This window comes from Dromiciops gliroides, chromosome 4, assembly GCF_019393635.1.
Source record: "Dromiciops gliroides isolate mDroGli1 chromosome 4, mDroGli1.pri, whole genome shotgun sequence".
Lineage (NCBI taxonomy): Eukaryota > Metazoa > Chordata > Mammalia > Microbiotheria > Microbiotheriidae > Dromiciops > Dromiciops gliroides.
Genome location: NC_057864.1, coordinates 32,036,894 through 32,049,378, shown reverse-complemented (window position 1 = coordinate 32,049,378; position 12,485 = coordinate 32,036,894). Strand labels below are relative to the sequence as shown.

Genomic DNA, 12,485 nt, shown 5'->3' with positions numbered 1-12,485 from the left:
TTGATCCCTCCTCAAGCTTGACTCCAATGGTTTTGGCAGTGATCCCAAGCCTCTGTCTTTAGGGATGGGCAGCTCTACCAGTTACAGATCAGTGAGGTAGTTAATGATTAGGACCTGAGTGTGCTGCCTCCCTGCTGCTTCCTGCCTTTGCCCTGGCACAAGAGAAGCTGTCCCTCGTCCAGCTCCTGCTCCTCCAGACACTTTAAGGTCTATACTTGTGGCTGCTCTCTGCCCTGAGGGGACCCAAGGTAGCTCTGGGCCCCCACATCATTTGTTTGCCCTGGTGTGGCGGTTCCCTTCCTAAGATGTGATCGCGTGCTGTGTGGTGGGAGTTGGGGTCCTGGCTTTGAATGGTGGATGAGCCCTTGTACAGACGTGGCTTTTCTCTGCCTCAGTTTCCTCACCTGTAAAATAAGGAGTTTGGTTGCATGTTCTTGTCTCCAGGCCCTCTTCCAGCTGAGCTGCTCTAGGCTTTTCTCAGGCGTTTAGTTGGGTTCTTTTTCCTTGCTCCTGCCTAGCCCGGGGCTAGTGAGATGCTCAGTGGGGAACTCCAGGGCCCCCAGCTTTCCTGCTTAGTTCAGGTCTGTTCATCTCTAGTTCTCGTTCTTCGGGCCAGGTGCAGGCAGACACGTGGCTCTTCAAAGTCCCTGGCAGAGCTGGCCTGGTATCCCTTTGCCTCCTGCCCGCAGTTCCCTTTCCTAGGGGCTGCTTCATCTCACAGAGCCCTGGCTCTTGGGGCTTGTGTTTGGGACACTGGTGCCTCAATTAATTTCATGTACTTTGGAACGTGGCTAAGAAAAAGGCAAAAAGACCAGCCCGTACTTGGGTGGGGGAGCTCGCACCTGGGTGGAGAGTGTGGATTTCGTTTGGAGGGGTTAGTTGCACCAGAAGGCCGGCAGAAGAGAGAGGGGCAGAGCCCCAGCACAGGTGAGGCAGCAGCTGCTTTTCATGAGCCCCATTGTCTGTGTGTACTTGTCTGTTTGTGGCATGTCCTGGCCAGGCCCAGGCCAGAAACGAGCAGATTCATGGACACTCTTTGGGCCCATCTGAGTCTTTGGCAGTTGTGTTGGCCCGAGGCCTACCCCCAGCAGGAGGAGTGCAGACCAACGCCATCCTTGCCGTGGTCCCTACACCACCCTGTACCTTTTCATTCACCAGGTGCTTCTATTAGAACAGTGCCGTTGAGCAGATGACGTTTGTAGATCCTCAGAATCAGGCTCCATTGATGGCGAGCTCCCAGCCTTCCAGAGCCGCCTGCCTGATTGTCAGACAACTTTCAGTTTGAGCAGATTTGTTCTGGGGAGTGGAGGTCTGCTTCTCAGCCAGTCTCTCCTGCAGCCTCAGTCTGTCTTCCTGGACCAAGAGGAGCAAAGCTCATCTCTCTTTCCACTGGTCCCATGCTCCCCATGTCTTCTTCCTTAGAGGCTCGGTGTCCTCGGCTAAGTTCTCCATCTCCAGCGACCACACACAGAGTTCTAGTTGTGAACCGACCCAGGAAGCACGTGGTAGCCTAACTCCCTGACTCCCCCTGATTCCTGCATTGCCTCAGTGGACAGTCTGGGATTGCACACAGTTGACTCAGTGGTCCACGGAACCCTCCAGATCTTTCAGAACAAGTGTCTGCTCATGTCTTCCCCATCCTAGGTTTGTCCTTGTTAAGTCTCACTGCTCTAGTCTGTTGTGGCCTTTTTTTTTCAGCTTGGACTCAGCTGTCCAGCATATTAGGTATCCCTTCAACCTTTTTGTGTCATCAAACAAATTTTGATGCCTCTTTCCATCATCATTCAATCCATGGTGAATCTGCCTAATTGTCCTCTCATGTGGACCATGTCTCTCCTGTCGTTGGGGCCCCTCCCATGTCCCTGTGTGGTGAGGACACTGAGCTTGGGGCCCTCTTGGCCCTTAACTCTAAGGTTCCTCCTCACCACGGGTCCAGTGACTTCTGGTGACACAGTGGAAACAGCTTATTGGGATCAAGTATGCCTGCCCTAGGCATTGTGACCGAAGGGTGGCCAGGAAGGAGGTTTGGGGGCTTCTCGAGCCACTCGGACATTTGGGAAAGATACGGGGACAAGAGCAAGACCCTCCAGGAAAGAAATGCATGCCTGGGTCACAGAAGCTGTGTGTTGGCATGGCTCATCGTGTGCCTTGGCGTGGTGGGTCTGCCGGCTCATAGTTACTGCCCCATGTCCACAGAGAGGCTTTTGAGGGGGACCAGGTGTGCTGGCTCCTCTTCTATGGAACAGTCACCTAGCCCACCCTGAGCCAACACTGATGTCTCCTTGGTAGAGCCCGGTGCCCGAGTACTGGACTTGGGGCCTGCCCTAGACAGCTGCTTCCTTGATGTATGACCCTGGGCACATGTCTTCACTTCTTTGTGTCCTGGTTTTGTCTTCTGTGAAATGGGGAGAATGGTAGCTCCTGCTTCCCCAGGTGAGTGTGAGGTTCTCGTAGTCTCACGTGTTTAACACCCTGGTATCCTGGGGTGTCGAGCAGTCTTCAACTGTCACCGACCCATGACCTGTTGTCAGGAAGGTAAATGGCACAGGCCTGAGTAGCCATGACCCAAGAGGGCCAAGCGCCCTGGTTCAGAAAGGGGGAGTTGGAAGCGAAGGGGCTGAGCCGAGGAGGCTGCTTTGGTTGGGACACACAGCATGTGAAGGGGAGTGGTGTGACTACAGATGGGGAGGGCAGCTTAGGGCGCTCCCGGGAAGCTCTGAATGCCAGGCTTCTGGGGGTCTGCTTCCCTTGGCGGACAGTGTAGAGCTGCCTCCTTGTGGGCCTTACCGCCAACCACCTTAAGACTGGTGAGCTCCTTCTCGTCCCCAGGCTGGGTCTCATCTGGGGCGAGATTCGACATAGCTGAGAAGACCCACCATCCTGTGGAGGAGGGAGGGGCCTCATTGTGGTTGACTAGGACCAGCCTAGAAGTGGTCTGGAAAGATAGTAGGAGCCTTATCGCAAATGATGTCAGGGAGCCTCTGTGCCAGGAGGTGTGGGCTAGACCGTCCAAGGAGAGTCTGTGCTTGAGTTACCGGGCCCCTCCTGCGTTTGAGGTGCTGTGCTCGGCGCTGGGCGGGCTGTCAGCCATCCTTGGTGTTTTCTGTCCTATTCCTCGTTTTTGTTCGCCTTAGTGCTTGCATGGGAGCTGAGGGCTCCTTACCTAAGCCACATGCTGATGGGCCCTGGGGAAAGCTCCAGTGGAGGGGCAGGTGTGCCGCCATGCAGATGTTGTCAGGCGTGAGCCAGAGAAGGTGTTGTGCCAGGCCGTGTGAACCCAGTGCTCATGCTTAGCCCACAGGTTACACAGGGGTCCTAAGGGGATTGAGCATTAATAGTATTGTAGAGGGAGAAGCGTGAGTTGGCCAAGGTCATCTGGGGAATAAGGGGCAGACTAATGAAGTATTCCTCCTCCTTAAGCACCTCCTTTGGGCTAGGCCTGTGCCAGCTTCTGGGGAGCCTCAGGGAGCTTCTGTTGGTACATCTGTGGGCAAGGAAGTTAAACAAAGCGATTTGAAGAGCAAGAAAGCACTGAGCTCTCTGAGAAGTCTGGAGCAGCTCCCTGTGGGGAGCAGTCCCTGACCCAGGCTTGGGGGCCCCTCCCCTTGCCCTGTGGTCAGTGGGTCAGAGAGCTCCGACGGGCCTCTGAAGGCCTCCTGGGAGCCGGAGCCACTTTTACAGCTGCCGTCCTGTGGGCATGTGCGGTGCCTGTGGGTGAGCCTGGAGCTGGGCACCAGCCTGGCCCTTGGGAACGTGGGACTGTGCAGCCTGCAGGAGCAGCTTGGGGGCCCTGCTTTCCCCTCGGCTCTCCTCTCTGAGTGTGTGTATTTAAAGGTGCCTGTGACCCTGCTGGGGTCATGTGGCAGGGAGAGAGCCAAGGGGTCTGTAATGTGAGCAGGGGATCATTGTGGTCCCTGCTGAGGCCACAGGCCAGGGCTATTTTGAGGTGGGGGGAGGGGAGGGTATTAACCCTTTGACAACCAGATTTTTCAGACCCTAAGCAAGAACGTTTAGCTGGCGATGTTTGCTGTATTTATTGCTAGAGAATATTGGTCAGCACTGAGCCTGTTGGCATTGACGAGTGTTTGGGGGTGGGGTGGGGGAGGCTGTCCTTGATCTTGATGTCTCCCCCATGCCTGGGTCTGAGTTAGCACCGCATGTCAGCTCTGCTTCTCTTGGGAAGATCAAGGGTTCCTGGCATGTAGGGGCCCAGTGGCCTGTCCCTTGTGCCCTGCAGTCCCCGGCAGTGAGAGGTGACACGGACATGGCACCCCTACCTCTGAGCCGTGTGGCTGGGGAGCTAGACGTTGACTTCTGAGCCTCAGTTTCCTTAGCTATGAAATGGGAGTATATGTTCACCACCGACCTCACCAGGTCATCAGGTCTGGGGGGTGAGTGTTGTCTCGGGCACACATGGCCATAAGAATGAATGGACTAGAATGGAAATTTTTCTATCCTGGCCTTGTCTTTGTCATTTTCTGTTGCTGGGGGCTGCCCTGGGCCCCCAGGGGTTAACAGGCTCTGTCATCCATTGTCTGAGAGGCCGAGAGGCCACCCTCCCTCTATTTTCCCCCCCCCACCCCCAGCAGCAGCCAGGGGCCCGGTGGGACCCTTCCTGGGGAGGCCTCAGATTCTTGGGCACTTTGATTTCCAAAAATGGCCTGCTGAGCATGCTGGGTCCCCTGTGCCCCCAGCCCTTGCCGGAGCAGCTGCTCTGTGGTCTGCTTACAGCTCTTGGGTTTCTGTGAGTGATAACTGTATTTCTGTCCCAGTGTGAGTCTGCCTGTTGGTATGTGCAGCCGGTGCCAGGCCTCCTCCCCCGTTCCCTCCCTCCCCAGGGAGCTTGCCTGACGTGTGGACAGTGGCGGGTGGCACGGAGCTGGGGACACGTTTCCAGACAGACCCTGGCCCTGGGCTGCTGCTGCCGTTGCCGCTGCCGCCTCCGCTGCTGCCGCCGCCGCCAGAGTGAGTGATGTCAGAAGGACCCTGCGGGCAGATCCGTGCTGACCAGGGGCACCTTCCCACTTTTTGGAGACTCCAGGGCAGTAGCTCTTGGGTCTGTTGAGCACGTGAGGTTGAGGCCGAGTCGGCCGACCCTGTGAAGTCCCTCGGATCAAACCTGGGGTGTCTTGGAGCTCCCTGTGTCGCTGCCTTGGCTTGGTTCTGCCCCACGCCCTAATCCTCGCTCTGAGCTTGCTATAACGGGCTGGAGGTGCCTGGGTAGCAGCAGCAGCAACAGCAGCAGTAGTAGCGGCAGCATGAAACGGAGGCGAGAGAGGCTGGGAGCCCCATCTCTTCGGATCCAGTAAGGATGACCGCTCTGGGGTGGGGAGGCTCCTGGTGTGAGGCTGGGGCTCTCCAGGGAGCCATGGCCAACAAACGTCACCCTCCTGTGGTTGAGCAGGCTTTGGGTGGGGGGAGGGATGGTAAAGAGGCCCGTCTGAGCTGAACAGCCAGAGGAGGGGGCACTCAACACCGCGCTCCCCTGGACCTTTCCCACCAGCCTTGGGGTTTGGTGTCCCTCCTCCCTCCTCTTCTGGCCCCAGCTGGGCTGAGGGAAGGCCCGCTGCAGCAGGAGGGAAATGTGAAATGGGCTGAGGCGGCAGGGGAGTGTGCCCCCCAGGACTGGTGGCTTGGCTTGAGGAGGCCGTGAGGCAGGCTGTATGTGGGTCATTGCCTCTTAAGCTGCTGGATTCTTTAAGCAGAGATTACCAGGCAGGGAGCTCTCGTGACCTTCCTGAAAAGGTGTCCCTGGAGTTTTTAGGGAATTCTAGACTCAGGAAAATGAGGGGCTAGAACTTCCAGCCGCCTGCATTTAGGGGACGTGCCTCCCATCCTTCTGGGTCCTGCCGAGTGCCCGGGCTTAACACCAGCCTGAAACAGGGTTCAGGGGTTCAGCTCCCAGGCTTTGGGAGGGCTGCCTTCAGTCCCTGACCCCCCCAAGTCACCAGGTTCACTGTGGGGGGGAGTTAATGATTCTCTGAGGTTTTGGAGAAGGGCCCAGCTTGGGGTGTGTAGTTCCCCCAGTACAGCCTGGCTTCACTTTGCCTGCTCTGAGGGAATGGATTGCTTTGTTGGCCATGTGAAATGTCTATGGGCAAATGACAGAGACAGAAGGGACCCAAACTAGCTGGTGGGAGGGTTGAGTTCAGAGTGTGGTCCAGGGAAACAGCAGCGGAAGGGAGCCTCTTCCCCAGCCACCACTCGATCCAGCTCCCTCGGGGGCTGGGCTGCCCTGCGAGTGACTGGCAGCATGGGATTCCATAGTGACGCCGACAGCTAGCCCCAAAGAAATGCTTTTGGTCAGATGAACTTCTCTATATTTGGGATTTCCTCCCAGTGAGCTGGGAATGTCCTTCCCTTCCCCAGGGAAGAGAAGTCCACCTCGGTGTCTGGAGGTGCTGAAGGGCGAGGTAGCTCTCGTCAGGCTTGTGGGGCCCGTCTGACCTGTGAGAGGTGACCCCTGAATCCAGGATGGGCAGCAGCTGGACCTGGACATGGGAGAGCGAGGGCGGAGGGGGGGGGGAGCTGATGAGTTTTAAGGCAGCTGAAGTCACGGAGTCCACTATTTGCTTTGACAGATAGAGTTGGACTTTAGCCGGCTGAATGCTCAATATTTGGGCCGGGCCCCTATGATCAGCCAGCTACATGGTGGCTGTGTTTGCACTTCTTGTCCTGAGCCGACAGCCTACTCAGGGAGCACTCTGGGATGGGCCTGCAGCTGCAGACTGGTCCCAGAGCCCCCATCCCCCAGTCTTGTCAGGACCCTAAGGCCAGGGGCCACAGAGTGAGCCCAATGGCCTGGTGGTCTTCTAAACAGCAGCGAGGCCATGCTGGCTGCCGTGTCCTGCCGTAGTGCCACGGGCCCAGCAGCCAGTTGGTGATTGAGCACCAATGCTGGGCCAGAACAGGGTCCCTGCCTTCGAGGAGGTCACATTTAATGGCATGGTGCTGCTCCGCGCTCCCTTTCCTGTAGGCTTTGGGGTTCAGGGCTCTCTGGGGGCTCTGCTTGGGACTGGGTTTTGGTCCCTTGGTTTTCTGGGCCTTTTCTGTAAGGGTCTGGTTCTGAGTGGGCCCCGATTGTCCGGAGCCTGTCACTGACCCTGCCTTTTCTGCTGGGATGCCTTGGCAGAATCTCTTCTCTTGGTCGAGGAAACAGTGATGTCCATCCGCACTTGCCCTCTTCGGCATCGGCACCCGCCCTGTGCCACCCCCAGCTTCCTCTCAGTGCTGACGGTGCCCTTGCCACGGCTCCTCCGGTCTTTTTCCTGAACCCGCCCATCCAGAGTGGCCCTGGAAGCTGCCACCCATTCCCATGGAGGTAAGGACGTGAGTCACTGCCCAGGATGGCCCAGCAGCTTCCCCTGGCTCCCACGGGGTCTGTCCTGAACCGGATCAGAAGTCGAGTTGGGAGGGGCCCGGTGCCTGCTCGGAGACATCTCAGGGAGGTGGTGGGTGGAGACTCACTCTGTACTGTGTCCTCTAAGGCCTCTGACCCTGTGAGATGAGGGGGTGGGGGACAGGTGCTGACCGAGGTCAGCCCAGGGGCCTGGAGGGTCCCCTATCAATAGAAGGGGATGGATGACCTTGATGGTTTTGTGGAGATTCTTATCCTTTGTGAGTTGGGCCAGGGGTTGAGGAGGCCCTTCCAGCTCTGAGTTGCTGTGAGGTGAGATGGAGAGACTGATTTGGGCTCTGTGTAAGGGAGAACTCCCTAATGGTTAGTGCCATCTCATAGTGGGTGAACTTCATTCGTGTGGAGTGGGCTCCTGGTCCTTGTGGCTTGGTAAAAGATTGAAAGAAATGCTAATTATTGTTAGGTTATGACTACGGTATTTGTTAGAATAATTTATTATACTAAGGTATAATAATAGTATTTTTGTAGGGCTTTAAGGTTTGCAAAGTGCTTTACAAATATTATTTCATTTGGTCCTCACAGTAGCCCTGGGAGGTAGGAGGAATTATTATTCCCATTTTACAGATGAGGAAACAGGTTGAGAGGGGCCGAGTGACTTGCCCAGAGTTGCATGGCTGGTAGGTATCTGAGGCTGGATTTGATTCCAGCACGTCTCCCTCCAGGCTCGGCGTTCTATCCACTGTACTCACCTTATTGCCTCCGATGTAAAGAGAAGAATGCAAATACATTCGTTAAATATAGGGCAGGTTGGGAGAGAGGCTGCTAACATAGGGAGGAGGTCAGGAAAGACCTCCTGCGGAATGAGCCACTTTTTCTTTTTAAATATTATTTTTAGGGGCAGCTAGATGGTGCAGTGGATAGAGCACTGGCCCTGGATTCAGGAGTACCTGAGTTCAAATCTGGCCTCAGATACTTAACACTTACTAGCCGTGTGACCCTGGGCAAGTCACTTAACCCCCGTTGCCCTGCACACACACACACAAAATATATATTATTTTTATTTGTAGAGCATATTTTCATCATGAATCTGGTCGTTAATGATTGTATTGATCAGAATAGCCAAATCTTCTGTGAAAGATGATATTGATCATCATTAAGAACATTATTGTGACCGTGCACAAAGAGTTCATCTAAGTCTTGTCATGGTTTTTTCCCTGAAACAACCCCCATGTCATTTCCAATGGTACAAAAGGACTTCATCCCAATGATATGCCACAGCTTTTTCAGACATTGCCCAGTGGATGAGTGTTCCCTCGATTTCCAATCCACAGCCAGCAGAAGAAGAGCTACAATAAATATTTTGGTACCTGTGGGTGGTCTTCCTTTTTCTTTGATCTCTTTGGGAGACAGACATAGCGCTGGTATTGATGGGCTGAAGAGCGTGAAAAATGTAATAGCCCTTTGGATGTAGTCACCGATTATTTTCCAGAATGGTTGTATCAGAGTTCATTAGTGTGCCTATTTTACCCACAATACCACCAGTGTGTGTCATTTCTGATAGGAATGAGATGTTACCTCAGAATTATTTTCATTTGGCTTCCTTTAATCAACAGTAATTTTTTAAACCATAAAATTATTTTATTTTCGTTACATGTAGAGATAGTTTTCAACATTTGTTTTTATGATTTCTAGTTCCAAATTTTTTTCCCTCCCTCCCTTCCCTCCCCACCTCCAAGACAGTAAGCAATCTGATATAGGTTATATATGTACTGTCACATTAAACATAAATCTGCATTGGTCATGTTGTGAAAGAAGAATCAGAACAAAAGGGAAAAACCTTAAAAAGAACCAGGCGGCGCCCCCCCCCCCCCCCCCCCCCCCCCGCCAAAGTAGAAATCGTATGGTTCAATTTGCATCCAGATTCCACAGTTCTTTTTTCTGGATGTGGAGAGCATTTTCCATCCTGAGTCCTTTGGAATTATCCTGGATCCTGGTATTGCTGAGAAGAGGTGTCTGTCACAGTTGATCATCACATAATGTTATTGATACTGTGTGCATGTTCTCCTGGTTCTGCTCACTTTAATCGGCATCAGTTCATGTAAGTCTTTCCAGGTTTCTCTGAAATCTGCCTGCTCATCATTTCTTTTTTTTTTTTTTTAATTTTTTTTCCTGCTCATCATTTCTTGCAGCACAACAGTATTCCATCTCATTCATATACCACAACTTGTTCAGCCATTCCCCAGTTAATGGGCATTCCCTTGATTTCCAATTCTTTGCTACCGCAAAAGGAGCAGCTATAGATATTTTTGTACATGTGGGTTCTTTTCCCTTTTTTAAAAGAAAGGAGGGAGGGGCAGCTAGGTGGTGCAGTGGATAGAGCACTGGCCCTGGATTCAGGAGGACCTGAGTTCAAATCCGGCCTCAGACATTTAACACTTACTAGCTGTGTGACCCTGGGCAAGTCACTTAACCCCAATTGCCTCACCAAAAAAAGAAAAGAAAAGAAAAGAGAGGAGGGGCACGTGAGGATCAAGTGCATTCCAGGCAGATGGATTGCTCTGGGGAAGGAGCCTAAGGTGGCTTTGACTATATTAGGGTGTGTGGGGAGCTGGGGGCCAGGCTGTGGATGGCTTTACAAGTTAAACAGGAATTTCTATTTGATCCTGGAGTCAGTCAAGAGCCACTGGCATTGTTGAAGTGGCAGAGAGGGGAAAGTAGTGTGTAGGGTGGATTGGAGGGAGAGAGGCTGGAGGCAGGCGGTGACAGGGGCCTGAGCTAAGGTGGTGGATTTGTGAGGGAGAGAGGTTGTGGATGTAGAAACAGCAGCATTTGGCGACTGGTTGGTTAGGTAGGGGGAAGCTCCAAAAGCTGTAGGGTGCTTGGTGGCCACACCCTAATAAAACTGTCTTGGGCTAAACCAGGTTTAGTGTAACCCACAGGCTTCAAATCCGTCAGTGACTTAGAGGGGTGTCCACCCCAAGCATGTGAAGACTTCCCTGGGTGGAATGGGTGAGTGAGAACAAAATGTTCCACCAGCCAGCCATGAAGGCGGCTGAAGCAGGCGCTAGGGAGCGCTTAGAGCTTTAGCAGACAGTGAAGACACCAAGGTCACCCACAGCTTCCCGAGCCATTGTCAGCTGCCCTGACTTTTGTCCAGCCCCTGGACTTTGATGATTCTGGAAGAGAGAGTGAGACTGATGACTTTGTGCAGCTCTGCCTCACTTTAAGCCAATTTAATTAGCAAGACATCATCCTGTGATGTCATTGGTCCTCTTGGAAAATGAAGAACAAACAACAAGGAGTGAGTGAGAGTGAGGAGTCCAGGATAATATTGAGGCTGGAAAGATGGTGATGCCCTTAGCAGAATGGAGGTTAGGAAGTGGGTGGGGGCAGGGAAGGATGGACAGGTCGAGTATAGGGTGTCTATGGGACATCCTGTTTAAGACGCCCAATGGGCAGTTGGAGAGGAGGCCCCGGGGAGTCTGGGAGTTATCTGCATAAAGATAGTTACCTCTTTCCTCAAGGACCTTATAATCTAAGGGGGGAGAGGGGAGGTCAAGAATACCCACAAGATAAAGCTGAAACATGGCCTGGCGCAGGGTGGGGAAGACAAGCCAGACAGGCCCAAGGGAGAACAGATGGGTGAGAAATGAGGAGGTATCCATTCTGTTCTTCCCTTCTTACATAGAGAAGTTTATGGCTCTGCCCTCTGTCATGAGGCAGACCATACCATGGAAAGCCAGAGGAATCCCCAAGTAGGGGAGTCATTGGGAATCCACTCTTGCCTTTGGAGGCTTGCAGGAAAGCTCCCCCAAGTGACCCTCTGAGGTGGCCCCATCAGGGAAGGTGGGGGTCGAGGAAGCCCAGGGCTGGTGTCTGCACCAGGCTGGGGCCTCTAACCCTTGGATGGGGAATTGATCAATACTTTATGAAATTGTGAAATAGGTGAAGGCACGTTCTCGCTAGAAAGACTGTGATTGGCAGTGGGAGACAGGGCAGCCATCACACTTTAATGAAACACACAGAGTCTGGGGGCAGAAAGCCCCAAGAGGCAAGCAGGTGTGGGGCTGGAGAATGGGTTGGTGAAGAGAGGCAGGCTACGTGAGGGAGAGGATGGGGACAGGGGAGGCCTGGGCATGCTGGGCAGCATGGGCCCCATGGAGGGCTCGAGGGGACAGGAATTTGAGGCCTCCTTTTTATAGGGTTTCTTAGTAAACAGACCGCCTCCTGTCTGTGCAGCCTTACGGGGTGTTGACTTGCTCACGTCTTCTCCGGGTCAGCACCCCTCTGTTGTCAGCACCTTTATGATGTTTGGCTGTCGTCTGTAATATACATATCTTAGGCCCAGAAGCCTTGACAAGCAGAGTGTGAGACTGACCACTCTCTAAACCTCAGTTTGCTCATCTGTAAAAAAGTGGTTTCCATCCCTGCCTTGGGTAGTTGCTGGTGGGCTCGGGTGAGATGGCGGGTGACGTGCTGGGCCTGGGTCAGTGATGTTTGACTGTTTCCTCATTCCCTGGGCTGTGGAGCCAGGATGCTGCCTGGTATGGGGGGATGAGGGTGGAGTGCCAACTCCACAGTCCCAGGACCCGGGTCCGCAGCCTGCTTTTTACCCTTCCTCGCTGGGCAAACTCAGGCAAAGCTCTGCCTGTCTCTGCCAGGTCTGGATCCCGGCCTGCCCCAGGTCAGGATTTCTTCTGTTTTCCCGTATCCATTCTCTGCCATGTTCGCCCCACTTTGCCCGGCCCCCCTCAGCCCTGTGCTTTTTTGTTTGCTCCAGAGCTGGTTCACTCCATGATTCATCCTCCTAGTCTCGGGCATCGTTGGGGCCTTTGCTCCGGATGCCCAGGATGCTTAGGAATGGGCCTGCTGCATGGCCCACAAGGGTGCTGCCCCCTCCCCTCCTTGGTCCAGGGCCTCCTGCAGCACAAGGCACTGGAGGAACGTCCTGCCCAGGGGTGGTTGCTCTGGGCAGGGGGTTGGTCCAGGTCCTAGAGCATCCCTTTAGAGCCAGGAGAGAGGACCTCAGGGACCCTCCAGTCCAGCTCCCTCATTTTCCCCAGGAAGAAGCTGAGGTGCAGGTGGCTTCTGGTCTCAGTAATTAGGTCCATGCAAACATGGGCAGGGA

The 12,485-nt window shown here is 54.0% G+C and overlaps 1 protein-coding gene across 14 annotated transcripts in view; it reads left to right on the top strand.

Annotated features, from left to right (window-relative positions):
- The window catches only part of MAST2 (microtubule associated serine/threonine kinase 2), a 153,518-nt gene that overhangs the window by 73,963 nt on the left and 67,070 nt on the right, over positions 1–12,485 (top strand). For 7 of the 14 annotated variants that reach the window (XM_043963503.1, XM_043963502.1, XM_043963500.1 and 4 more), the window contains one exon: positions 7,133–7,321. The exons of 6 other annotated variants lie outside the window; for them this stretch is intronic. In XM_043963503.1, coding sequence (XP_043819438.1) covers positions 7,133–7,321 — 189 coding nt within the window. Of the gene's footprint in view, positions 1–4,984; positions 5,306–7,132; positions 7,322–12,485 lie in introns of those variants that run through there. One more of the 14 variants, XM_043963510.1, reaches the window with a different exon arrangement.